General features: G+C 47.0%; 2 protein-coding genes across 5 annotated transcripts; both read left to right on the forward strand.

Annotated features, from left to right (window-relative positions):
* Nucleotides 1–1,379: 1,379 nt before the first annotated feature.
* On the forward strand, nt 1,380–14,232 carry tango6 (transport and golgi organization 6 homolog (Drosophila)). 2 transcript variants are annotated; one of them, XM_035642441.1, is made up of 18 exons: nt 1,380–1,593; nt 2,806–3,476; nt 3,567–3,689; nt 4,109–4,277; nt 4,518–4,624; nt 4,803–4,971; nt 5,320–5,387; nt 5,571–5,683; nt 5,891–6,067; nt 6,167–6,293; nt 6,386–6,592; nt 6,991–7,134; nt 7,305–7,781; nt 9,077–9,134; nt 9,221–9,379; nt 11,975–12,126; nt 12,395–12,508; nt 13,560–14,232. In XM_035642441.1, exons 1-18 carry the CDS (start codon nt 1,542–1,544, stop codon nt 13,734–13,736), a joined length of 3,264 nt encoding a protein of 1,087 aa, XP_035498334.1. In that variant the 5' UTR covers nt 1,380–1,541; the 3' UTR covers nt 13,737–14,232. The 2 variants fall into 2 exon arrangements, with proteins under 2 accessions (XP_035498334.1, XP_035498335.1); XM_035642442.1 differs by having other exon boundaries at nt 5,332–5,387.
* Nucleotides 14,233–14,469: 237 nt separating this feature from the next.
* Nucleotides 14,470–26,531, forward strand: has3 (hyaluronan synthase 3). 3 transcript variants are annotated; one of them, XR_007031018.1, is made up of 6 exons: nt 14,470–15,798; nt 21,988–22,081; nt 22,174–22,760; nt 23,482–23,583; nt 23,720–25,109; nt 25,927–26,531. XR_007031018.1 is itself a non-coding variant. In XM_035642445.2 (5 exons), the coding sequence occupies exons 1-5, from the start codon at nt 15,775–15,777 to the stop codon at nt 24,647–24,649; spliced, it is 1,737 nt and encodes a 578-aa protein (XP_035498338.2). In that variant the 5' UTR covers nt 14,470–15,774; the 3' UTR covers nt 24,650–26,531. The 3 variants fall into 3 exon arrangements, 2 of the variants coding, with proteins under 2 accessions (XP_035498338.2, XP_047189449.1); XM_035642445.2 differs by having other exon boundaries at nt 23,720–26,531; XM_047333493.1 differs by lacking the exon at nt 14,470–15,798 and adding an exon at nt 16,692–16,846 and having other exon boundaries at nt 23,720–26,531.
* Nucleotides 26,532–27,307: the final 776 nt, after the last annotated feature.

Here is a 27,307-nt window from a genome sequence, read left to right on the forward strand (position 1 = left end):
TCCACTCGTCAAAGTCCAGGGAAGCCTAAGGATGTTACTCGAGAAGATCAAACTGGATCTTTGTTAGAAGCTTTGCATACAACCCCAAGATCTGCTACTGCACAGGGTGTCGTTAGTTTTCACGCGTAACACACGTTAAGTTGACAAAATAATACTCCTGACTGTTAAAGGTCATATGATTGAATTGATCCAATGACAACATGTCACATTCATCTATTTGAAAGTATTGTTCGGTTCTTTGAAGACCTTTGTCCACCTGACTGGTGCAGGCCACTGAGATGTGGTGTGCCACTACACTGCCATGAGGGAATTGTCTTCCAATAACCTCGCATGAGGTGCAGTGGGACCAAGCTGAGTCAACAGATTGTTCTCCTGAAGCATAAGTGTGTAGACTCAAACACACTCGTTCACTTGGTTCCTCAGTAATCTCTGAATCAGAGACTTGACTGGAGTCTGTCAGTAGTTTGTCATAAATGGGTGAATTCAGCAAAAGTTGGTCACTTTTTGGCAAATGTCCCAGGGTACTATTGAATATTCAGCTTTAGTAGGACACTGAGCTACAGTGTAATTTTTATATTTCCCCACACATCTGTCTTAAAGTCTGTGGTGTCTCTGGGATAATTGATTACACCTCAATCTGACAAATTCAGGTGAAGTTGGATTTTAAACTGGACATAGTCTGTGGTGTGGAACCATCTTATTCATAAGATAATAGAAATGTATTTATTAACCTCAAGAGAAATTATTGTGCCAGATTTTGCTCGAAGTTACATTACAAAGAATAAAAGCAAAGTATACAAGGACAAGTTAGTATAGAAAGAGCAAGCATATGAATAATCGCAAGGAGCCTCGTATACGAGTAAAATGAATTGTAAAAAGGTGAAATAATTTTAAAAAGATCAAAATAGAAGACGTAGCAGTGGCATTTTTAATATTTTTTTTGCATTTTCACAAATAGATCAAAAGGTTCTTCACACTCACTAGTTGTAGTCACTTTATACTCTCAAAAAAGAACTCACAGAAACTGATGTCTTATTCCATGAAGCCAATTTCTTCAAGTTCTTTAAAAAATATATACGTTTTATGCTATGATTTTTAATGTAGAACGAAGAAATGAAACACATCCCGTCTCCTCAGAAACACCATGGACCAGATCTCTAGACAAATTCAATTTTTTTTTCTTTCCTTCTCTTAACATCTGTGGTTTATTTCTACTCGTGTTGTTAAATCAATTTTTGTTTTGTTTTATTTCCCTCCAATACTGTTCTTCTTTTCCTGTATTGTAATATCTCCATGGTGTCAATAAAGTTTGTCAAAAAAGAACCGGAAACCGTCGCAGCCCAACAGCCAATCGCAGGGCGCTGCGCGGTGACGTATAATTTCAGCGCCACTTTGAGACGTTTTAGCCGAACGACACCACGAGCGACACAACAACAACAACACATCTCGTGGCATAACGACGTCAAATACTTAATATTTAATAGAATACTTGGTGTAAATCGTGTCCAGACCTGCGTGTGACTTGTCCGCGTGATGGCGACATGACTTCCGGGTTCCTCGCCGCGATAAACACACTCACCAAACCCCTCGACGGTGAGTTACTGACACGTTCTGACGTATGATCAGAAACTATTCACAGTTGGATCTTTATGGGTGATATGTGTTACAGTTACTTTGACCTGTAAACTTACAGAAGCTGTTCATATTTCACACGATGAGGATCATAGACGGAAAGTTTAACTTCTAAAGTCCATGTGCTCGCATCACACCACAGCAGATGTGAATGTTTCTGTATGTGGAGGGAAACTGTGGAGTTTTATTCTCTCCACAATGATTTAAAATGTTGCTCAAATATTTCAACATTTATTTTAAAAAAAACTTACAAAGAAAAAATATTGAAACAGTCTGAACGTATTGAGTAATTAAAAAAAAGGGATGATCTGTATTTACATTATTTATATAAAGGGGCGGACAATATAAGACTTTTTCTTCTTCCTGCTCCTTTTTTGTTCATAGAATGTGTGTTCAAGTGTAAGGGTGTTGTTTTGTAAAATTGTTTTTGGATTACACTGAAAAGAATGAAATAAATAACAATATATGACCTGTAGAGATTATATACTCTACAATATTTGTGTCCAAAATCTCGTATCGCGATATAGGACATGGCTGCCCCCACTGCCATCGTTAAACTCTCATACTTTTTTTAGCACTTTGAGATTGCTTTTAGCAATAAAAAGTGCTCTATAAATGAAATTTATTATTGTTGTTATTATTATTATACTGTAACTCCATTGCACCTGCAACACGGGAGTCCGTGTTATGGTTCCATTTTAATCTCGGAACTCGGAATTACCGACCCCCGAGTCAGAAGTTGCAACTGGAGCGCCCCTCCGAGTCAGAAGTTCCACTCAAAAGGTCAGAGGAAATTCACCAGCCTGACTTTCGAGCTCAGAGCCCCGAGTTCTGAGGTATAATGTGTTCTCAACTTTGTTTCCCACTTAACACAATAACGCATCACATAAGCGTTATAGTATATAGAGTCGGGGCAAATGTAGTAAATATTACACGTGACAATTATTTAATTGTTTTCCAACTGCGTGTGTCACGTGACTGTTTTGTTCTAACCATTGATCGAGGCATAACACCTGCTGTGAAAGAAAACGCTCGTTAAATTATCTATGATTTCCAGACACATTCATGTTTTTTAAAATATTTTCTGAGTAAGTGATTGACCAATGTCACTGTACATGAACACAACTTCTCAGCAGCACTTGAACACACTCCTCTTTGTGTTGTCCTCTACAGAGGCGCGTGTGCGGGATGCTCAGTCGTCCCACGGGGAGGCGCTGCTGGCAGTGCTGCAGGCCAACAGAGCCCTTCTCCTCCAGCAGCTTCAGACCGAGAGCAGCTTCGCGGAGGTGAGGAAGAGGAGGGAGGAGACGATGGCCGCGGCTGAGGGGTCAGAGTGGTTTTCCAGTGATGCAGAAGATGCCACGTGGGTCTTCGTCCAGGAGTGTCTCTTGCTGCTCCTCACCTTGGCACGACACCTTTCTGTTGAGCTGGAACTCTTCAATCAGCGCTGCACTCCGTCTGCGGCGAAAACAAAAACCCCCGAGATGGCTCCGCCGTTACCGCCGGACGTTCTCAGCGTTGCCCAGCAGAAGACGCTCGGAGCCGCTCTTCAGTTTGTGGTTTCTCTGGGGCTTTGCCCCTACCTGGCCCCCGGAGTGGGCGTGCCGCTGGGTCGCCGCTCGGCTTTCGGAGCCACAGTGGAAAAACTTGTCCGTGGTGGTGGAGCGGCGACAGCAGCAGCGGGACGCCGCCTTCTTACCACCACGAACGTTCTACTGCGGTTGGCTGAGGTGTCGTCTCTCGCCGCGCTGGTGTTCACGCAGCATCTGGGGGATGTGATGGCGGCGCTGTGCCAGCTCGGCTACCAGCCACACAGAAGGGGGACAGAGGAGGAGGAGGAGAAGGTAACACGTCTGGATATGGGCTTGTGGTTTTATCTATTTTAGCAGATGCTTTTGAATCACGCAGTTTCTTTTTACCCTCTTTCTTTTCAGTCGCAGGAGCTCAGTGCTGAGGAACGACGAATGTGCAGGGAGGCTCTCAAAAGCCTCCTTGGGAAAGTTTACCAGCCAATCGTTGTCCAGGAGCTGCTGATCCTCCAAGGTGGACCCAGACAGGTACAGTACACGTGTACATGGCAGGGACAGCTGGAAGAAGGAGCGATGATAATGCACATACTTGAAGTTATTGTATTACAATGTGGCTGTCCCCCACTCAGATGTTGAGTGTCCTAAAGCCTGAACCTTGAGAAATTAATTGATGATTTCTGTAAAAAAAAAAACAGGAATCACAGTTTTTCTGACGCTCAGTAACTTTTTTTCTCAGCGCTTAAATTGTCCAGTTTTCAGTATTTGTTTAAGTTCCATCAGGCCGTCAAGTCAAATTCAAGGAAACATGAAACTAGTGGTGGAAGGTGAACGTGAGCAGCAACAGTTCTGCGCAGCTTCTGCCACATTGGGTTGTGTTCAGGCGCAGTATTGAGTTTTGACTTTCTTGTCAAGTTTTTCTGTTTAATCTACCGTCCGTCTCCTTCCAGTCTGTTGCAGCAGGAAGCTCCAGCGGTTCCAGCAGCAGCAGCAGGGCAGCAGCTCTGGGATCAGCTCCGGCCTGGCTGCGGCGTCTGTGTGGGCAGCTGCTGTCCGAGCGGCTGATGCAGCCTCACGGTGTCCAGGCTGTGGTCAGAGGCATCCTGCAGGGAGGAACCGGTGAGCTCACACACTTTGGAACAATCTTTGAAATCGCCTACTCCAAACTTTTCTTTCTGTGAAAAGCTTATCTGTGCTTGTGTCCTTTTGTCTTACTCAACTTGGGACATTGTTTAAAAAAAGTGCTGTATGTATATATATATATATATATATATATATATATATATGAGGTAAAATATATATATTGGCAGGAAAGTGTCCAGACCCAACTGACATGCTGTATCTTTTTTCGTCCACTAGGGGGCGAGTCAGACTGGAGGAAGTGCGACGGCGTGGCCCGGATCCTCACGGCCTGCCCTCAACAGTCGGCCTCAGCAGACAGCTACTACAGACAAGTTTGTCCTCAGGTGAGCTCCTAACACACACACACACACACACACACACACACACACACACACACACACACACACACTGTAAACTGTAAATCTGCTTGAAAACTACATTAAACATTTTGTTTGTTTGTAGTTTTTTTTTAAAATATAATAATTCTTTTCTTTTTTTTTTAACTTTATTTATTCGTTGTAGATCCTCGACCTCCTGCACTTCAGAGACAAGCTGACGGCGCAACAGTTCCAGCGTGTGGCCACCAGAGCAGCTCTCTCCATGGTGCAGGAGAAGCCCGGCTTCGCTCACCAGTACCTGCTCACGCCCCTGCTCGCTCCTCTGCACCGCTGCACTGCCGCTGCTGCTTCCGGTCAGTAAACTGTTTATCCACATGTGTCAGATGTTAGAGTTCCTCCTCCTGCGGGATCCAGAGGTGTTTCCTGGCCAGAAGACATATACAGGGTCAATCCTGGCATCGCCTACCAACCTAAACAGCTGAACAACAGTTCATGAACCACCTGAACTGTGTCTGAGCTCTTTACCCTTTCTGTGAGGCTGAGCCCAGTCACGAGACGAAGGAAACTTAATTTGGCTGTTTAAATTCCCGGTGTGATTCTTTCTGTCACAACCGTAAGCTCATGAAACAGCGGCTGGATGACATGTCAGGTCCCAGTGAGGCTGAACTCTGTGGTGCTTGTGTGTTTGTGTGTTTTTCCAGACGCGAGTCATGACCAGGCGGCTGTGGAGGAGCAGGAGCTGACGCGTTGTGTGGAGGACGTGTACAAGGTGAGGACATGTCTCAAGATGGACGACAACACTCTACTTCTTGTAGTTGAAAGGGAATTAACTGTATGAGTCTCTAAAATATGCCGCATTAGCGAAAGAAGAGTTGTAGCTACGTTGACGTGATGAAGATGTAGTGATGATGTTTTTTGTTTCTCTGCTCTCGTGTCTCTCGGCGCTCGTCAGATCTGGGTGGTCGGAAACAGCCCGTCAGCGTCTCTGCTCAAAGCTCTGGAAGAAGCTCTTCCCGTGATCTTCACACTCTTCTGTTTCACCAAGCAGAACGTCTCACACCTACGGTAACGTTCTCTCCTTCGTTCTCTCGGAGTTTCATGCTCATATTGCAAAACTGGGAAAAATAAGGAAGCACTTGTGATAGGAAGGATAATGTCGTGAGGACGGTAACAAGGAAAACATTTTGGTTGTAGGCTAGAAACTGAAAATGAAACAAGGGCTTCAGGCCTGAAAGCAGGATAGCGACGATGTGCGCTGTTTGTGTCCCACAGCGCCCCCTGCCAGGACATTTTGTTATGGTACCTGAGCCACACCGAGGCGTCGGCGGCTCTGTCGGCGCTCCGGCGGCTGTCGGGTCTGCAGGGACAGAAGAACCAGGCCGCGGCCGACTTTCATTTCTGCCCGGGCAGCGACGGAGGAGCCAGGTTCGACCGCAGAGAGAACTTGAGGTGAACTGACGGCACGTGTTTGACAAAAATAATAATGTCCAATCAGCGACAGATAAATTGATCCTCACATGTCTCGTCGTCTGTTGTTGCTTCTCTCAGCGACGAGGACGACGCCCTGTACGAGAGGCTGTCGGGGGAGCAGTGGAGGCTGGAGTGTCTCACCCATCTGCTGGCAGAACTCAAAGACTCTGACCTGCCTGGAGATTTCTTCCTGGAGCTGCTGCAGGTAACGAGTACGAGCTCGTAACGAGTACGCACACGTTGTGTTTCCTGTCCACCTTGTGGAGAAACGTAACCTTTCCGTTGCGTCTCCCGCAGGAGCTGACCGGCTGGGCGGCTGCCGCAGACGAGGCGGAGGACGACGGAGAGGAGGCGCTGGACGTGTCGGCCATGACGCTCCTGGAGGTGGAGCAGCAGGTGCTGGGTCGAGCTGCGAGCCAAGGCCAGAGACTCGCTCTGCTTCAGGCGCTGGCCGTGATGGTGGAGACGCTGCAGCACACGGTGCTGCTGAGGAAAACCACACAGGTGAGTTTGAGGGATCACGGAAACCGCTGATGACCTAATACTGTACGCCCTGTCATCCTCCTCCTGCACATTTTAAAAACCAGTCTTTGCTCCTGTGGGAGTTTCTCTTCATGGAAACGAGCCACGTTGAGCCACGACGCCAAACAGAAATAGACCTTCTTTTTTTAGGAGTTGGCTGACTTGACTGGTCGTCTGGCAGTTTAGGGCCAACAAACTTTCCCTACAGAGATAAAGAAATGTTTCTGATAAACTGGCCTCACTCCATGAGATAATGTTTTATTTTTAGATATTTTTAACCTTCCGATGTCTTTATAAGGACAGAATGTTTTCTGGGAAAGTGTCTTGGCTCTTAGTTTTTGTTAGTATATGTCATTCAGGTTCATTCTTTTTTTCTCCAGGTGGTGGATTTCATCGTGTCCCTGGTTCAGAGGGCCTGCGTGGGTCTGGATCAGGACCCTGACCCGGGTCTGGAGAACCCAGTGGAGAGCCAGACTCTGAGCATGGCGATGGGCCTGGTCGCCACTCTGCTGTCTGGACCTCAGGTACTGGCAACTACACCAACATTACAATGCACCGTTATTATTCTCGTTCCGCGTTCCCTCAAATTCCCGTGAGCTGTAATAAGCTTCTACGAAACTCGGACGCAATAACTGGAAAATTAGCTTCTAGAATCCTAATTATCCTTGTCCTCTCTCTGTTTTTAATATTCCAGCTTAGCTCAGACGACTACTCTTCGATGTCGCGGCTGCTCCCGCCGCTGGAGACTCTGTCTCAGAAACACTCGGATGTCGTCGTCCAGGACCTGGCGTCCAACTTAAGAGCCGTCATCGCCACTCGCGGTGCCTTCTGTCCCGAAAACCTCCCGAAGGCCTCCAGACGCCCCGAAGCAACAAAAACCACAGCAAAGAACCACAGAGTTCCCTCTGGGAATAAGACAAAAGTGCAAACTGAAGGAAAAGACTCGCGGACGAGTCCACGTCCGTCTCCACATGATTGTAAACCACCGACCAGACGCCCGCCGTCCTCTGGAGGAGGTGTCCAATACTCCTCGGCCAAGCCCTTTTCTGATTGGCTGCTGGAGGCGTGTGACCCGGACGTGCCGACCCGAGCGTTTGCCCTGAGGGTCCTGACCCAGATGGTGCAGAATGGAAGCCCTGAGGTCGTCCAGGCCCGGGAGAAGGTGCTCATGGTGGGTCTTGGTTACGTACTTCCAAATTTTCTCTTCTTGTTTTAGCAGTTGGTTCGTTACGATGCCCGGAAAAATATTGTTTTAAGTTTTTTATGCTTTTTCTCACTTAAACTTGGTAGACTTAATATGTTTAATCCGATGATGTTGGTAATTTTTTTTTCTTGACAGTTTAGCCCATAGTAAGTCATAAATTATAGATTATTATTACTCATAAACTATAGTAGGTATAGTATATAGAAGAATATAGAAGATGTTAGCGCAGGAAGGAGGATTGAAATTTAACTATTTAATCAATGAAACTAATTTCGTATCTATTTAAGGGAAAATTGCATTTTTGAATTATGCATGTTGTCACTTCCTGACTTCTCTTATCATATGACATCATATGATGGTGAATAATTTTATTTATAATCTTCGATTGTCTCTCTAATCGTTTTTTTTTTTTTAGACCATATTTTTGTTGACCTCTGACTTTTGAGTCAGCTCCAGTTAACTTACACACACACACACACACACACACACACAGGTTGCTGAGACTGTGTTTTTGTAGTATTCATTGTGTGTGTCAGTGAAGTGAAGGTTGTGTTTTTGTATCCGAGCCTTCTGGGACATTCCAAGCAGACATGTATAATGAATGAGACGGTGTGACGTCGCCCCCTTGGGGGTTGGTTGGTGTGTGTGTGTGTGTGTGTGTGTGTGTGTGTGTGTGTGTGTGTGTGTGTGTGTGTGTGTGTGTGTGTGTGTGTGTGTGTGTGTGTGTGTGTGTGTGTGTGTGTGTGTGTGTGTGTGTGTGTGTGTGTGTGTGTGTGTGTGTGTGTGTGTGTGTGTGTGTGTGTGTGTCGGGGGGGTCCGAGGGAACAATGGCCTCCAGGGACTTGTTAAGGTGGAACAGTAAAGAAAGGAAGACAGCTCATCTCGTATTCTCTGTGATCAGAAGCCCCTCCCCCCTCCCCCAACTGTGTGCACCTCAGATAACCTTCAACACATCACGATCACAGCAGCAACTTTTATTGATTTTTTAAATCTTTTATTATTATTCTTTTCTGGGTTTTGTCCACTTGACTTTACTCAAACTTCCAGCCCTTTCTATTGCCCTTGTTTGCCCCCTCCTTACCCTCTCAAACCTCTCCCGCCCCTCACAGCACCTGGGGGGAATGTTTGGATTATTCCCTTTGATAGTTGCTTCTTATTGTCTCTAATGTATTCACTGTGCCAGTATTGATCTTTCTTTTTCTTCTATTGGAAAGATTCACATCTGTGATTTAGAGAATATTAATCAGAATCTCCTCCTTCAGCTCTTCTTAGAAAACCTGGAGCACGACGAGCCGTTCATCTACCTGTCAGCCATTCAAGGTAATATCATGGTACAGTTTTTGTAAAGCTGAAGATTGATGTTTAATTATTGAACTACAGTAAACTTGAGTGTGAACTGTCCGCAGGTCTGGCTGCGTTGGCTGATTCCTGCCCGGAGAGGATCCTGGAAAGGCTCCTGAAGGACTTTCAACACGGCCCCTCGCTGCCCACGTCCGACAAGGAGCGCTCCCTGGAAACCCGCCTGAAAATCGGAGAGGTCCTGATGAGGGCGAGCAGAGCGATGGGTGAGCAGTGAAGAACATTCGCTTGTCGTGATTCCTGACCCCTACAGAGATCTGTTATGTGTTTAATCACAACTGAAATAGAAGCAACTGTAATCGCAGGTCAGTATATTAACCAGTTGTACTCCGTTACTAAGAACTAATGGGACCGCATATAGTTAGTTAGTCGGTTAGTCAGTCAGGCAGCGTTGACCTTCTCTCCACCAAGGCTGTCGCTGAGCGGGGGGGGGGGCTGGAGCCAATCCCAGCTAACATTGGGCGAGAGGCGGGGTTCACCCTGTACAGGTTGCCAGCCTAATATCGCAATATACTTTTGTTATATCGCGATACACAATATATATAGCAATAATGTTTAAATCTCCTCTAAAGCACAGTTTCATTAATGCATAATTTAACCCTTTGATGCAGACATCACACTAGTATGATGATTCTAGTCATCCCTGCGACCCATGTCTGTATTAAAACATTCTTTAATCTTAATTATACTCATGAATGGTTTTGATCGGGACAATTTTAAACTTGCATGCAAAAAAGGGGGAAATCACAACCAAGTTAAATTTAACAAAACAGTATTATTCAAACCAGGCAATTTTATTCAAAGCTCAACAAAAAACAGAGCCCAAAGCAACAATAACGTGCGCTCAACAAGAAACCCAGAGAAAGAAATTTCAAAACAACATAAATGAATGCGCTTCTTGTGAATGATGTCAACTTGAAAACACATTAAGATGCCGGAATGTAGAACTTATTTTCAGAGAATTGTTCATGCATATGTGTCCTTATAAATAGATGAAATGAAATGTGGACACATTGTTTTAGTAGCTTGCAGCCGCCTCAGCACAAAGGCCACAGTGCCTGTTTGTTTTCCAGGCTGAACGAAGGGAGTCTGTGTTGTCACAACTTCTCCCTGATGGAAAACCCTACTTAGATTTTTGCCCCTCCCCGGTCTGGTTTTATCTGCCAGATTGCCATCGTACCCATTCCCCGGGACAATCGGGGGTTTTATATTCCTCGCCGAGAGATTGGACAGAACTGGAGTTTGCTGCACAGACGTCCAGAGAGCCGCCGCTGTGTTTGTCCCGAGCCCCCCGACCGGCCTTTGCCAGGCAGTCATGTGTAAACAGGAGGGGGTTCTTAAATTGAGTCGCCTGGTGGAGTAAATGTTGAATAAATTAAAGTTTGGCTTCGTGCTTTGGTTCGGCTCTCGGGTGCAGAGGCCGGTGAGTGGATTCACTGAGAGGGAGAGGAGCTGGTGCACAGAAAGACATTGAAGTATATTTACAGGTACAGGAGAAGAAGCTGTACAGACGAAATACATCTTAGAAAAAGTTGGACAGTGTTGCATCAGTTTTTTTTATTGTGTTGTAGAGCTGATATGAAAATTTTTATTTCACAGAATAAGAGGTAAGTAGATGGGTGGGTAGGTAGATAGATGGATAGGTAGGTAGATGGATAGGTAGGTAGGTAGGTGGGTAGGTAGGTAGGTAGGTAGGTAGATGGATGGATGGATAGGTAGGTATGTAGATGGATGTATGGATGGATAGGTAGATGGATGGATGGATGGATAGGTAGGTAGATGGATGGATGGATGGATGGATAGGTAGGTAGATGGATGGATGGATAGGTAGGTAGGTAGATGGGTAGGTAGGTGGATGGATGGATTGGTAGGTAGGTAGGTAGATGGATTGGTAGGTAGGTAGGTAGGTAGATAGGTAGGTAGGTAGATGGATGGATGGATGGATAGGTAGGTAGGTAGGTAGGTAGGTAGGTAGGTGGGTAGGTGGATGGATAGATAGGTAGGTAGGTAGGTAGGTAGGTGGATGGATAGATAGATAGGTAGGTATGTAGGTGGGTAGGTGGATGGATAGATAGGTAGGTAGGTAGGTAGGTGGGTAGGTGGGTAGGTAGGTAGGTAGGTACCTTATTGATCCCAAGCTGGCAAATTCCGGTGTTACAACAGCAGGTATCAGTCACACAACACTCCCTATGAAATATACAACATACAAATGTAAAGCTAAATGAAACGCAAAAAAATATAAAGAATAAGGAATATAAATATACAAGATCGAGAAAATGCATTTATGTTTAGATTTTCTGTAACAAGATAAACACACACACATACCAACACTTACACATATATATGTATTGGTTTCTGATATGTGTTACTCCCTAATATCAGAATCGGCATATGCCCCTAAAATCAATATCGGTCGGGCTTGTGCGTGTGTGTGCAGTAGTGACGCAGGATGAAACCCCTGCTGACTCACTCACTTAAACACAGTGACTCTCCTTCGTTAGATCTATTTGTGGCCTCGAAATGAAATGAAGTCATTATATGTTAATTAAATTGAATTTAACGAAATGTGTATATTTACCGCGCAATGTTTCGATCACATAGATAATTGTGTGAGGGTCTGGGGGAATCAGCTCATCGATTGATCACATTGTGTGTTCGCTTTAGAGAAAAGAAAGTTTGAATGGACAGAACAAAAAGAAAAAGCCTAACGGGAGCAAACAGACCAATAAGTGATATTCAATCTGACATCACTTGTATTTAACTAACCTGCCTTCGTCCTCCTCCTCCTCCTCCTCCTCCAGGGGAACTGGCGCCGCACCTCGGCCGTCCCCTCGTGGGCGTCTTCCTGCAGGGAACCAGGGACTCGGACCGGAGCGTCCGGGCCAGCAGCCTGTCCAACCTCGGCGAGCTCTGTCAGAGACTGGACTTTGCTCTGGGCCCGTTGGCTCAGGAGGTGAGGAGGAGCTCGCTCACGTGAAACTAAAGAGAAAAATGAAGTGTCCATGTGTGTCGACGTGATAATGATTGTGTGTGTGTGTGTGTGTGTGTGTGTGTGTGTGTGTGTGTGTGTGTGTGTGTGTGTGTGTGTGTGTGTGTGTGTGTGTGTGTGTGTGTGTGTGTGTGTGTGTGTGTGTGTGTGTGTGTGTGTGTGTGTGTGTGTGTGTGTGTGTGTGTGTGATTGTGATTGTGTGTGTGTGTGTGTGTGTGTGTGTGTCATACAGCTGAGCTCCTGTCTCACTGCCCTGATAAGGACAGAGAGGGAGGCTGAGGTGAGGAGAGCTGCTGTCCACGTTATCGCCCTGCTGCTTCGAGGCCTCAGCAACAAAACCACCCAGGTACACACACACACACACACACACACACACACACACACACACACACTCTCTCTCTCTTTTGTACTTGGCGTCAGTAGTTTTCCTGTCTCTCACCAAGTTTTGCCCACAGCGTTTGTCAAAAATTATCAGAAAATAATTTGTTATTATTATGATGATGATGTCATATGATAAGTGACATCATGCATAGAACATATAAATGCAAAAAAGGACCCCCCCCAAGCATCTCTTCATCCTGCAGGACTAAAGACACCATCTCTGGTTCGGGCATCGTCGTCAATCTCTACAAATTTATATTGATGTATTTTTTTTATTTTTTTAGAAAGACTGTTTGAGTTCATATATTGAAATTAGGTTACTAGGTAACCAGGTAACTACGTGAGTTACCTGTCACGTAGCCATCGTGGGCCGAGGTTGATTTCAAATCTCAGATGCACAGAACTACAGACCGAACCTCATGGGATCAGTCTATCATTGGTTTTAGTGATAATGATGAAATATGAATTTGTCCGTTCAATTGCATCGCATCCTGGCGGCATCACAAAGTTTCTATCAAGTCATGGTCATTGTCCAGTGGGCCGCACCTTTGAGCCGCTGCCACGACGACGGTCGTGTTCTCCAGCTGCTGGTCTCAGGTCAGATCCCTGTTATTAACCACAACAGCTGGAGAAGATCTGTAGCTGCTGCACGAGGCTAATGACACGGTGAGCGAATGAGAACAGATGAGAGGGAGAGGCGAGGAAGAGAGGAGTGCAATGGTGAGACCAGGGAGGAGGAGGATGAGGGTAAGAGGAAGGAGGGCAGGAGGAAGAAGAGGGAGGAGTCAGGGAATCCATCCGTTAAATGATTTAAAAAGCATCTTTGAGTTTCTTGTTAGTTTGAGATATACAGTATAACATATATTGGTGATTTATAAAAAGTGAACTAAACAGTATTTAAGAGACGACTCAGGTCTTATTTTATTATTTGTATCCATCACTTGAATCCAGTCGTTATCCAGACAATCTAGAACAACCCGTCGGTCACAGTCTAACATCGTCTCCTCTCTCCGCAGGTTCTCGGTGACGTGTTGTCGGACCTGTACCGAGCTCTGAAGTCGGTTCTGCGCTCCGACCCGGACGACGTCGCCGTGCTTCACGCCCGGCTCGCCCTGGAGGAGCTGGACGACGTGATGAGGAGCTTCATCTTCCCCAAACAGAAGCTGGAGAAGAAGATCGTCGTGTTGCCCTAGGGCTGAAGTGAACACTCCCCCTCCTGCAGTCTGAACCCTAATAACGCTGCGTTCACACACTTTCTGCCGAGCCCTCTTCTTCCTCTACACCCGATCAAAATATCAACCCGGTCGGGCTGCGGACACACAGCGACAGTAGTGATCCTCTGTTCATGATGCAATATCCCTCCGTCGGACGACAGTGACAGAGGGGCTCATTGGCGGACACGTCGCGCTAATATGTCGCTCAAGTTCAAATATTTCAACTCGAGCGACTGAAGCGCCACGAAATTTGCGTCTAGTCGCGTCTTCGCATTGACTTTGTACGTAATCTACTCGCGTGAATAATTCGGTGAACGCACCATCACGGGTGTTTTGTTTTCATGTGCTCTGCTCGCAGGCGGCTGCATGTGTGATGTGGAGTCCGTTTCCTCAAAGATTGTTACAGTGACCGTTCACCCCGATGTTCCACTGAACCACCAGAAGTCAACTTCTACATTAAAACTTTACAAACACATATTCTTCAGTTTTTTTCTCTGTCACAAATTTGGCATTTTGAGGATGAGTACAAATAAATGAGTGGTCTTAAAAAAAATAAAACATGTGTTTATATATATATATATATATATATATATACATATATTTGTGTGTGTGTGTGTGTGTGTGTATATATATATATATATATATGTGTGTGTATATTTATGTTTATATATACGCATATATATATATCTCGATATAAACATATGCATGTGTAAAAAGTATGTATATGTATATATATATATTTATATGTGTATATGTATATATAAATTTATTGATCCAACAACTGGGACGTTCGGGTGTTACCTCAGCAAGTTATCATGCTCACAACTTACAAATACTAAAAACATAAGAAAAAATATATATAAAACCCACAAAACTATACAAATATAAGGAATAAAAATATTAAACGGCGTTTAATAGGTGCTGCAGCAAAAAATCTGTCAATAATGAAATTACAGATTAATTAACACTTTGGAACAAACGTGTAAAGTAGAGACTTCTCATCTCCCCGGGTCGAGTGCAGGTGGTTTTGGGTCGAAGACGTCGTCGTGACTTTGAGCTCACTACTGTGTCCGTGGATGAGTTCCTCTTATCTTTGAGATTCATGAGCAATAACATGAATCAGGAACTGGACACTCGCTGCCACGATATGTCAACAAGGTCAAACTGGGTTTGAACAGAGGAACGACACATTCCTCCTTTTGTTTCATCCATCGGGCCGAGAGGCGAACACAGAGTCTGAGGCTCGACCTTCTCTGTCGCCTCTGTGTGAACATGCAGCAGACAAACAGACCGGGCTGCAGTCGTCTCTCTGCAGCTCCGGGAATACTTTGCTCCTCCGACACCGTCACGGTGTCACCGCAGCAGCAGGTCGAGAGAGAAGCGCAGCCTCTTTCATCACCGGTGGCAGATTCAGGCCTGAACGCTGCACCTGCAGCAACGGCAAGAAGTGTTTCTTCTCTGAATGTCAAAGTCAGACGCGCCACTTGGGTGCAACACACAGTTAAATGACTTTACTTTAAAATAGGGCCGCAGCTAACAATTGTTTTTTCATTATGGATTAATCTGCCGGTTATTTTCTGGAACAATCGATTCGTTGTTTGGTTCATAAAATGATGAAAAATGTCGATCGTGTTTCCTCAAAACCTCAAGATGATGTTTTGTTTTGTCCACACACCAAAGATGTTCAGTTCACTGTCACAGAGCAAAGAAACCAGAACACATTCATATTTAAGAAGCTGAAATCAGAGAATTTTGACTTTAAAATAGACAAAAAACTGTAGAAACATGTTAAAAAGCTTAATGTTTATGGATCATTTTCATGTTAATATCTGTTTCCGCAGGGGCCTTCTCCCGATTTGGCCAATGAAACCGTCGCGTTGCGTCACGGGAACTGTCACATCCAACAATTATTGAATCTTTCCTGTGCCGGGGTCCTCACGTCTCGGAGTCACGGGAGGAGGAGGAGGTCACGGTCCATTGGCGAGTCACGAGAGGAGGAAACAACCTGGAGACGACCATGAGCCTCTTCAGCCTCCGGAGGGTTTGTGTTTTCAAAGTGACGTACGTTCTGTTGCTAATGAAATGTGTCTGACAGACTTTGGCAGGCGCGTATTCGATTCTCGCCGGCGTCCTGCAGTTCGTCCTGGTGGCTGCCAGCTCGGCATGGTCGGGGAACCTGCAGGGTGTCAGCAGCTCCGCCACAGAGCAGGAGAGGAGAGGGAGGGGAGGGAGGGGAGGGAAGGTAAATAAGCCCCCATAAAGGATGCTTTGAGCCAGGCGAAGAGGGGGGGGGGCTCCCGTCTAACAGTCCCCAGGCTTGTTGGGAGAGAGCTGGCTGCATTGCAGAGAGATAGGGAGCTAAGTGGGGTGCAGGGGGAGAGAGGAGGGGGAGAGGAGAGGGGGAGGAGAGGGGTTCTGCCAGCCAGCGTACGAGAGGAGGAGAGAAGAGATTCAGACTCTGCTGCACACGGGATGCAGAGAGGAGCTGATCCTGCAGCACAGGACAGAGGACGAGTCCGAGGAACCTGGGGACGAAATCAGACTCAGGACGAGGACCAGATCATCCCGTCCTTCTGGCCCCTTCGTCGCCTTCCACCTCTCGCCGCCACGTTGGCCCCCAGGCTCATGGTGGGAATCGAGAGCCCCGGGATGGAGAGCGCCACGAGAGAGCAGGCGAGCAGGCGGCGTACCCCCCCCAACCTGTGATCCACAGCTGTGAGGCTGTGACGCTCCTCTGATCACATCGCAGGTTGGAGGGGGGGCTTCATGCCCTGGGACAGTCCCGGTCCACTGAGGCAGGAGGAGGAGCAGGCGGCGGGGAGGCCGGCCCCTGAGAAAGTGCCGGCGGTGGTCTAAGCTACCGGCTGTATTTTCGTTACGTGGGATCTCCTGAATTAAGCCAGCAAGCTGGAATAAAGATGCAGTGTGAGCTGGTGGAAGGAGGGGGACGGAACAAGGGGCGCGCTGTGCTGGGGGAGGAGTGAGGAGCGGGGGGCTGGACGTCCTGCCTCGACGGGCGCACCGGGCAGACCGAGACCCGAGTGAGGGGGGGGAAGACGGAGACGGAGAGGGTCCACTGGCTCAGGAAGGTAAAGGTTTTTTTCATTATGTCTTTTACATATTCTGTCCTCACGATGTGACCTGTCCAGAGCAGAAAGACAAGGAACACTCTCTTCTTCTTCTTCTTCTTCTTCTTCTTCTTCGTCTTTCCCTCGTCCATCTGTTAAATGATAGAGATTTGATGATTTGAAGGTTAAAACCAGGATTAAGGGTTCAAATGCGGCAGGGTTTTTTCTTTTGCAGGACGACGTGTCCAATGAATGAAACTATTCACAGAGAGAGAGGAGAGAGAAACGGGGGGGAAAAGTGGAAAACGGAAAGTTTGAGAACATTCGGGGCGAAGTGGCCTGAAAGCAGAGAGCGATGAATGTGTCGAGATGTGAAGGTACAGGAAAATATATATATATTTTTTCCACCTGGCACAAAAAGTCCCTTTAGAAGTGACAGAACTCTGGACTGATCACCGGGGGAGGTTGTGTGTTAGTTGTCACTGTGTGTCGCTGCCTCTGGCGTCTTCTGCATGTGGCTGCTGCTCCTCTCCTCTGTTCCCTGCTGCGGCCGCAGACCGTAACGGTTTTCGGGGGGGAAACGGTTGACGTGGGAACGCCTCAGCTGTTTGAAGGCTCCTGGCGGCTCCCGAAGAGAAAATGCTTCCCTGTTTGATTTTTTTTTCCATGGCATCACTTGCTGCAGCCGCCTGAGGAAAAGAGAAAGTCATCTGGTCTCTGGCCTCTCAGGTGAAGTGGCGACAGTCAGCTGACGGGAGACTGGAGGAAAAAAAAAACCCCAGGGACGAAATTAGACACAGAGACAAAGGAAGAAATAAAGTTTTCTTCCTCCTACAAATTAAACAAAAATTTCCCTCGCTCATTGCTCAAGACTCGGGGGTTTTGTTGCAGCTAACATGGTATGAACTATAATAATATTGTAATAATAATAGTAATAATGTTACGCCGAGTCATTGTGTCCGTCTGGTCCTTCGACTCTCATCCGGTTTGATTCCTCCATTTCCTTTAAACATCTTCATGCATGTATTCAGAATTGTCAAGTTGCACATTGCCGTCACCATGGCGACCGTGTTTTCACGAGACCGGGCACCTCCGTCACGTGCGACTCGCGCAGCTTCGTGGTTCGCGATGCTTGACGTTAACCGCAGGGGGAACACCGTTGCTAGGCAGCGGCCACAGTGATGGACGCTAATATTAGCATTTCGGCCGGCGTCCAGGAGCCACAGAGGCTAACGGAGGCGCCAGGGCCTTTTAAATTTTTTTTCCCCTCCACAAAATGGAGAATTTGTCCGAGTTGCCTCATACATCTGAAGAGTTTTAATAACAGCGGTTATGGACCAAAGTTTTATCATTGTTAAAATTGCCACATTTCAAGGATGTAACGACCATGGCAATATGATTTGAGATTTTTTGAATGTAATCTGAGTTTATTATAGTTACTTATTGTTGATAATCTGATTGTGTAATCCTGACTCCATGTGATCTAAACTCACTGTCCAATACGTTGGCCAACATCTCAGAGAAAATACACTCCCAGTTTAAATGTTTTTGGTCAAACATAACTGGCGACCATCCGTGACTCGAGTTTGACCTTTTGGTCGGCGCCGTCTTGGTTTTTTAAAAAGCCGACGTGACCATGTTTGGCGGAGCAGGAGGATCCAGATGTAAGTCAGGCGAACGCAGCAGCTGCCAACGGCTCCCGGTGGTATCAAAAGCTTTATTCTACACTCACACGAAAAACAGACTCTGGTGAAACCAAGATGGCGGATGTCGTAAAAAAAAAAGCGTCTTGTGGCGCGTGACGGCACAAATACTTTCAGAAAGTTTTTCACCTACGATTGGTAAAGGCGTAAATCTTGTTTGTATGGATTCATGTTATGTTTCCGAAGGCCCCCGGTCTCTCCGGCCTACCTCGTGAGCGCCCCCTACACAACACGGAAGTTGTGCGAGTGTAACATCTTCCTTTATTCGAAATGATCGGGTAATATGCTGCCCCCAAGTGGCCAAAAATGTATTTAAATGACGTGTCTAGTTTTTCTTTGAACAATACCACTATAGAAAATTCCACGATTTCAATTTGTTGTTTTTCATCTCTAAGGACAAAGCACATGAATCCCAATTAGAAAGTTGCTCGCTAACTTTCAACTGCCGCGAGAAGTTCTGACACGAGTGACGTAAAAATAATCCAGTGGTGACGCAGGCAGATCCGGAGCAAACTGTGAACTGTATAGTCCTTAAAAAAATGATTTGCGTCGCGGACAGATGAGGGAATTCAGGCGATGACGTGCATCAGCAGCCAGTTGGCCGCGTCTCTTCTACAGTAGTGATGACATGTAAGGAAGCAGTGAGGACGTTACCATTCCAATATTTGATTTATTTGTTTCCTTCGTGTGTTTTGTCCTGAATTCCCTTCCTCACTTCATCTTGCTCCACCCCCTCCCCTCCTTCTTCTCCCTCCTTCTGGGTTAAAGTCCCCTGTCCCAAGGCTGGGCCGTCCTTCAGCAACACCCCCACCTCCTCACCTGAACTCCATTCAGAGTTCTGCAGATGGACGCAGGGACTTCTTCCCATGTGCCTCTGCCGCTCCGAGGACATTATCACTATCATTTTGTCACCTCGACATCTTGATCAACTCTGGAATACCATCTTTTCCCAACGCAACTTTTAAAAACTCTGCATCCTGGATCATTTGTAAAATGAAGACCTGCTGGTCCCAGATATGCTTTTCTTCTATCTTCTCCACCTGGATCATAATGTGGATCTGCACGTAGACTAGTTGGACCACGTGTGAACCGGACCAGGTTCTGTAAATGCAGCCAGCATCCCAAGAGAAGAAAAATAAGTCTCTCTCAGGATATGTGGGTAGAATTCAAATCTTCAGATTTCAGCATACGACGAGATCTGTGACGACTTTTTTACATGATGACAAAGGTAAATGGGTTTTTTTTCATTCATAGTTTCGATGGTGGCTCATTTCAAGGGGATTCAGTTTTCTAGAAGTAATGGAAAACCATTTTAAATGTTCATCTCCATCGTTTCCCTTCAAACTCCAGGTTGTCCCGGTGCAACAGGGCAGATGTAACCTGGGGGCTAATTGCTCCCTCACCCCCCCAACCACCCTCTTCTTCTAGAGACTGTGGCCCTCTAATCAAACAGTGCATGTTACTGTCAGCTTGTTATCTGACCTGTGGCCCCCGGGGGCCTCCAGCCCACGCTGCCCCCAGAAAGCAGCTTGAGTCCACCGTTGATCACGTTCTGAGCAGAGGCTCAACTGTCTGTGGCAAGAAACATTTTGAGCTTACGATGCTGTGCACCAAATGAAATAGATTCTACACTATCGACAGTGTGCTGTGCAGATTATCCAGAGAAGAGATATTGTTTATAAAATGTTTTAACGCTTTAAGCGCCGCACATGAAATTCCCGTCTCGTCCTTTGTGTTGAGACTTTTTAATTATAATGCAGATTAAATAAATTCTATCAGATGCACTTAATGTCATTTCTAATGTAATATGTGTTGGACTTTTAGCTGCAACTAGGAGGTTATGTTTTCACCCCCGTCCGCTGGTTGGCTACTAAACAGATTTCCACGAAACTTGGTGGAAGGATGAAACGTGTAATTAATGAGAATCAGAACCAAGGGAATTGTTTTATCACTTTCTTTAACATTGTGAGTTTTTTTGGGATGTTTTCACAGATATCATTCCTGTAAGTTGATGGAAAACATATATTTACATATTTAGTGTAATGACAGAAGAGTCGGCACCAGGAACATGAACCCCAAACAGAAGAGGAGATAATAGAGGGTTGTTTTATCTCAGTATCTGTCAGTCACAAGTTCTGGTTTTATAATGATCCCAAATAACCTGTAATTGACACGATGACACACGTAAGTTCCTAAAACTCTTTTTCTGTAAGGATTTGATTCGAGTGTCACTCGACAGTTTCCCCCCGGACAGATTTCTGCCAGTCAGTGTATATTTGTACATCAGAGGGGGGGAGGATGAATCGGCCCGTGGATCCCACAGAGCCGAGGGGAATCGTATAAATGTCAAGTCTGTCTCTGCGGCCCTGGGCCCGGCCAGGTGAGAGGGGCAGGAGGTAGTTTCACTGATGAAAGGACGGGATTGTTCCTCCGCTTCAGCTGCTGCTGAGCACCGGCCAAATCCTGGCTGGCCCTTTTATTTAGAGCTATTAACCTGAGGGAAGAAGAAGAAGACGGGAGCGCCGGAGGCGGGCGGAGGGAGGACGTCCAGGAAGTGTCCTCTTTGATGGCGTTTCGTCAAGATCACGTTCTGTACAGTCGCGTTTGAACGGTCGCGGCAGACGCTTCAGTCAAGAGCTGGTTCCTCAGTCGAGGGGAAACGACTTCTTCTTCTTCTTCTTCTTAAACGTGGCAGCAGCAGAGGTAGAAATCTGAAGGCACAGCTACTGACTGGTGATGGCAGTAGTAGCTGTGAAGCACACAGGGCAGTTAGTGTCCTCCCTGTTGCCTCTGGGGCAGTTTCTCCGCCATGAGGTCAGCGACTGATGCCGGTTTTCAGTCGACGGTCGGTGGCTGATGAAAGGTTTTACAGAGGAATAAAATAAACAGGAAACGACACGTGGGTAAAACTAATGAGGATTTACAAGCTTTCGTCGCCGAAGGGCCCATGACGAGCACAAGCACCTCCGAGCTGTGCTGGTTCTGCACCGTCCCTGTTCTGGACAACGTCCTACCTGAAGCTGCCTCCTCGGGCTGTGGCCAAGGCTGGACTATGGACCGGGCCAGTGCCCCCGGGGCCTCGGACTGCCAGGGGCCTCCAAGGCTCGGACGGCGCGTTGTGCTTGGTCCAAGACTTCAGAAGGAAGTGGAACACCAGGGCCCTTAGTGCGCACAGAGCAAGCGGACCACTTATAAGTGCTTATATGCTGAGCGAACCACTAGGGCCCCCCAGACCCCTCTGCGCCTACAATTCTAGGGCCGCCGGGTCCCATGGTGTCTCACAGGACCATGATCCGGCCCTGGCTGTTGTCCGCTGACCAGAAGGCCGGTGGTACGATCCCTGCTTCCACCCTGCAGACACTTAACCCTCCTTGACCCTGGCAGTGTGTGAGTGTGACTTGAGAAGATGCAGTCCGTTGACCCTGACTCTCCCCTGCTCCCGTCCTCCCTCCCCTCCAGATGCCCTCCCGCTGCAGGAATGTGCTGAACATCGCGGTGACCACCCTCTTCGCTGCGGTGGTCCTCTTCACCATCCTGCTGGCCTACGTCACAGGTCGGTACAGACGCATGAATATGAGAATCAGTACCAGTTATGGTCCTGTTATCGTTCTTAACTTCTTTCCTCTGTGTTTCTTTGTCGTCAAGGCTACCAGTTCATCCACACTGAGCAGCACCACCTGTCCTTCGGCCTCTACGGTGCCTTCCTCTCGCTGCACCTCTTCCTCCAGAGCCTCTTCGCCTTCCTGGAGCATCGGCGGATGAGGAGCCCCGCCCGGCCGCAGCACCTCCGCCGCTCCGTGGCCCTCTGCATCGCCGCCTACCAGGAGGACCCGGACTACCTGCGCAAGTGCCTGCGCAGCGTCCGGCGGATCTCCTTCCCCGGCCTGAAGGTGGTGCTGGTGGTGGACGGCAACCGGCCGGAGGACCGCTACATGATGGACATCTTCCAGGAGGTGATGGGCGGCGCAGACCAGGCCGGCAGTCTGGTGTGGAAGGGGAACTACCACAGCGACGGGAGCGGGGGGGGAGGAGGCGGAGTCGGGGGAGGAGGCGGAGTCGGAGGAGGAGTCGGAGGACGCGGCAGGAGCACGGTGCACATGGAGGAGGCGGCGCGAGTCGCCCGGCTGGTCAGAGGCTGTCGCTTCTCCTGCGTCATGCAGGAGTGGGGCGGGAAGCGAGAGGTGATGTACACGGCCTTCAAGGCGCTGGGGGACAGCGTGGATTATGTGCAGGTAAGAGCCACAGACGGAAGGAGACCATGTTAACTATTGATCATGATGTGTGATAAAATGGCCACTTCACCTAAACATTTTTCCACGTCATCTTATCATGAGGAAGTGTTTCTACACCTGTGAAAAGAAGAAAATAACCCTGATGATGTCGCTGTGATTAGCTTTCAACACAAAGCCGATATCCACACTAACTTAGCGAACAAACTTGCAGGACGTCGCTCTCCACTTCGTCTTTTCTGAAATCTCAATACTCGATTTTAATACTTGTTCTCAAACTAATTCTAATCTAAATCTGAATTTAAACTTAACTCTAAATCTCTGAGTTTCACCTGAAACCCAGTGAACACTGAAAGCCAACATGAAGAGTTTTACTTCATCGCATTCCAAACTGACGGACCCATGTCGGAGAGCCCGCTCGTTCTTCGTAGCCAGCTGTTGCACCACCTCTGTGCCCTTGCTGGGGGGTCAAAGGTCATGTCCACACCGCTGACCCCCGGGGGGCCACTGTGCAGTCACAATGAACCAGCTGGGATCTCTGTCAGCAGCCTCTCATTCTCCTCATGGATTTGTAGCATTCGTACAACTCGATGTTCTGTAAAAACACCTGCGGCCTTTTAACTTGACCAAGACCTGGAGAATGACTGAGTCTCTGTGTTGTTGTTATTATTATTATTATTATTATGAATAACCTGTGTGTTTGTCGCTGTGTCTTCTTGTCCAGGTGTGTGACTCAGACACAGTCCTGGACCCGGCATGTACCATAGAAATGCTGAAGATCCTTGAGGAAGACGCGAGGGTGGGAGGAGTCGGTGGAGACGTGCAGGTAAAATATACAGTATATATTCCTTACCGCTCGAGGAGAAGTGTAAAGGAGGATGATTCAAATGTTTGGGCCACCGGCCACCTCCAAGTACCTTTCTTGACTTTTTCTGACTAAATTCCTTCACACTTTCCTCCAGATCCTCAACAAGTACGACTCGTGGATCTCCTTCCTCAGCAGCGTGCGCTACTGGATGGCCTTCAACATCGAGCGCGCCTGCCAGTCCTACTTCGGATGTGTCCAGTGCATCAGCGGGCCCCTGGGCATGTACCGGAACTCCCTGCTCCAGCGCTTCCTGGAGCCCTGGTACCACCAGACCTTCCTCGGCTCCAAGTGCAGCTTCGGCGACGACCGCCACCTCACCAACCGGGTGCTCAGCTTCGGCTACAAGACCAAGTTCACGGCGCGGTCGCAGTGTCAGACCGAGACGCCGACGCAGTACCTGCGCTGGCTCAACCAGCAGACTCGATGGAGCAAGTCCTACTTCCGCGAGTGGCTGTACAACGCCCTGTGGTTCCACAAGCACAGCCTCTGGATGACCTACGAGTCCGTGGTCACCGGCTTCTTCCCCTTCTTCCTGGTCGCCACCGTCATCCACCTCTTCTACCGCGGGAGGCTGTGGAACATCCTGCTCTTCCTGCTGACGGTGCAGCTGGTCGGGATGGTGAAGGCCACCTACGCCTGTTTCCTGCGCGGCAGCCTGGTCATGATCTTCATGTCGCTCTACTCGCTGGTCTACATGTCCAGCCTGCTCCCTTCCAAAATATTCGCCCTGCTCACCATCAACAAGGCGGGATGGGGCACGTCGGGCCGCAGGAAGATCGTGATCAACCTCATCGGCGCCGTGCCCGTCACAGTGTGGGCGCTGGTGCTGCTCGGAGGCGTGGCCTACACGGTCTACTGCGAGACACAGGAGCCGTTCAGCGAGACAGAGAAAGCCTTGTTGATAACGGGGACAATACTCTACGCCTGCTACTGGGTCATTCTGCTGGTGCTCTACCTCGCGATCGTCGCCAAGCGGTGTAACAAGCGGGAGGAGCAGTATCACCTGCCGTACGCGGAGGCATAAACCCACTGCCAGAGAGAGACTGGTGGGGACGTTCGCGCCCACATTTCACCGCAGTACGATTCCAGTCAGGTCTCCGTTGACCCGCGCGCGCCGCTGGAGCCACGAGCTTCGTGGAGTGGGAACAGTCACGTCGCCGTCACTGGTGCTAAAGAAGATGTGAATCTGAAGTCCGAGCCGCAGGAATCTCTTCGATTTGTGGGAGTTGACGGGACGCACACACTCCCGCTCACATCCTCCTCAATGGTGCTTCACATTGACAAACCAAACCCCAACGGGACGGACCCAGGTTTTTAAAAGTGTTCATACAATTGTAACGTTGACGTGCTCAGAAGAACATTAGGTAGTTTATCGGTGCAGGTTGTAAGCTGGTCAACCCGACAGGCGGGAGCGGTGCGGCGCTTCTGATGAATATTAAGCAGGAGAAGGGACAAAGTACAAGATACAACGGTCATAGTAAGAGGTCGGTTGATTTTTAATGTTCTTCGTTCTTATTAAAAAAAGAGATCAAATGTGACGGGACTGAGACTTCTGGAATTCTAGAAGTGTTCAGTCTAAAGATCCTGACAAGGCAACCAGTAAATTAGGAGATGTTATTTTCTGAGGCAAAAACATGGCGGCTCAAGTTGTGTCTGTTCACATCTCGAAAATTATGCTTCAGCAGATAGAGAGTATTTTTTGTGAGCCAAAGCTAAAGGATACGTCCTCGTACAGTTTAGTCGTGGAGGGAAGTTATATTCCTACACAGACAGTAGGAATGATAACAACCATAAATCTCTTTTAACCATAGACTGTATATAAAGATGGCCGACGCGTCTCCACCTTCTGTAGCCAAAATATCCTGAATCTGTGCTGGTGACGTCGTTTGGGACCAGAGTCTGTCCAATGTACGAGCTCGACCAATCGTGAGTCGGCGTCAGCTGTCAATCGTGATGTCTTTAGCCCTCATCACATAACTAATGAATACCAAACTGATAAGAAACACGAACACTTGAACAAACATCCGTGTGATAAGAACGACCTAAAACGACAGAAACCATCTTTTGGAAAAATGTATTTCACATGTTTTTTGATTTGTTTTTGTCCATGTCCCATCTGCTAACATGGATGGGGGCGGGGTTTAGCGAGCCAGCCACCAGGGGGCCACCGGTGGCTTCACCTTTGGGAGATGTCACGTCGTCCATCTTTATTTACAGTCTATGCTTTTGTCATACATATAGGTGTGTAATGTATGAAGATGGACTTCAAATCGATCCTTTAAATGTACATGTCTCCGACAGCGGTCACTGCTGAGAAGTTCCAATCTACGCACCTGGAGTTTTCTCTTGTCTCCCACTTCCTGGATGTGGCGGCGGTGACGACCCGCCCCCGTGTAATACTCCCGTCTCTCAGCCGTGAAACAGCACAATCATCTGCTCCAGCTGTGATTTACCAGACAATCAAAGTCGTTTCCAAACACGTGACATGAAGCAGCTGTATTTTTTGGTGCTGTTGAACAGTGTCAAATAGTGTAACTTATTGTCGTCATTTCACAGTTCACCACCGGGGGCGTAGTTTCATTCAGCGAGTCAGAGATTTAAAAAAAAAAACCTGTATATGTCCGTTTTTACATATTGTAAAGTTGCCAAACTACGTTTTACTACTGGGCTTGTAGAAGACTGAAAACCAAAGAGGATTTCTTTGAAACGAGAGCGTTTTTAGTTTTTCTATCGATTGACATTTCCTAAATATTTGTGCGATTTCATTTCTCTTCATATTGTTTTTATGTTTGAGCGCGCTGTACGAGTTTGAACACTTGAAATCTTGGAAAAGGACACGTGCTGTACTGTACATTAAAGTGCTGCCTCCGCCTCTCCGGGGGTCGAGCGGCGACGTGATGATGAGAGACCCTGTTTCTTGATTTCCTGCCACTTCCTGTCCCAGAGTATCACAGGATATTGGAATGTTCCTAAGTCATTAAAAATGCATTCTGCTTTGGACACAATCCTCCCATTCATACCCAACACACAGTGTCTCCATCATTTGAATATAAACGACTGCGTTGGCATTTTCCCTAAAGCCGTTTCCATGCTCTGATCAGATCGTGTGTTCGCTATAATGTAATTCACGTGTAGAGAATAGGTTTCTTGAATTTATCGGAGTAGAGCATCTGTGCTTTTACCATTATAGGACTAACACTTTGAATCCCTCTGTCAGTGGAAGTCAACAGATGAGCAAGTCAGTTTGTCTTCGAATCAGTTTCAGGTGCTACGATGCTAAAGAGCCTCATCTATCTATAAAATATATCTATCTATCTATATATATATCTATAAAATATATCTATATAAAATATATCTATCTCAAAGTATATCTATCTATCTAGCTAAAGAAATATATCTAAAAAGTATATATATCTATATCTATCTAAAAATATATATACATATATAAAGCATATATATAGATATATATATTTATCTATATATAAAGTATATCTTTATATATATCTAAAAAGTAAATCAACCTATCTATACTTCTAAAAAGTATATTTATCTATCCATCTACATATCTAGAAAGTATATCTATGTCTATCTAAAAATATCTGTTTATCTAAAAGCTTTATCTATTTATTTAATTTTCAGAAATATCCTTAAACTTAAATGACGTGTCAAACTTTAATTTTCC

The sequence above is a fragment of the Scophthalmus maximus genome, chromosome 7 (assembly GCF_022379125.1).
Source record: "Scophthalmus maximus strain ysfricsl-2021 chromosome 7, ASM2237912v1, whole genome shotgun sequence".
Taxonomy (NCBI): domain Eukaryota; kingdom Metazoa; phylum Chordata; class Actinopteri; order Pleuronectiformes; family Scophthalmidae; genus Scophthalmus; species Scophthalmus maximus.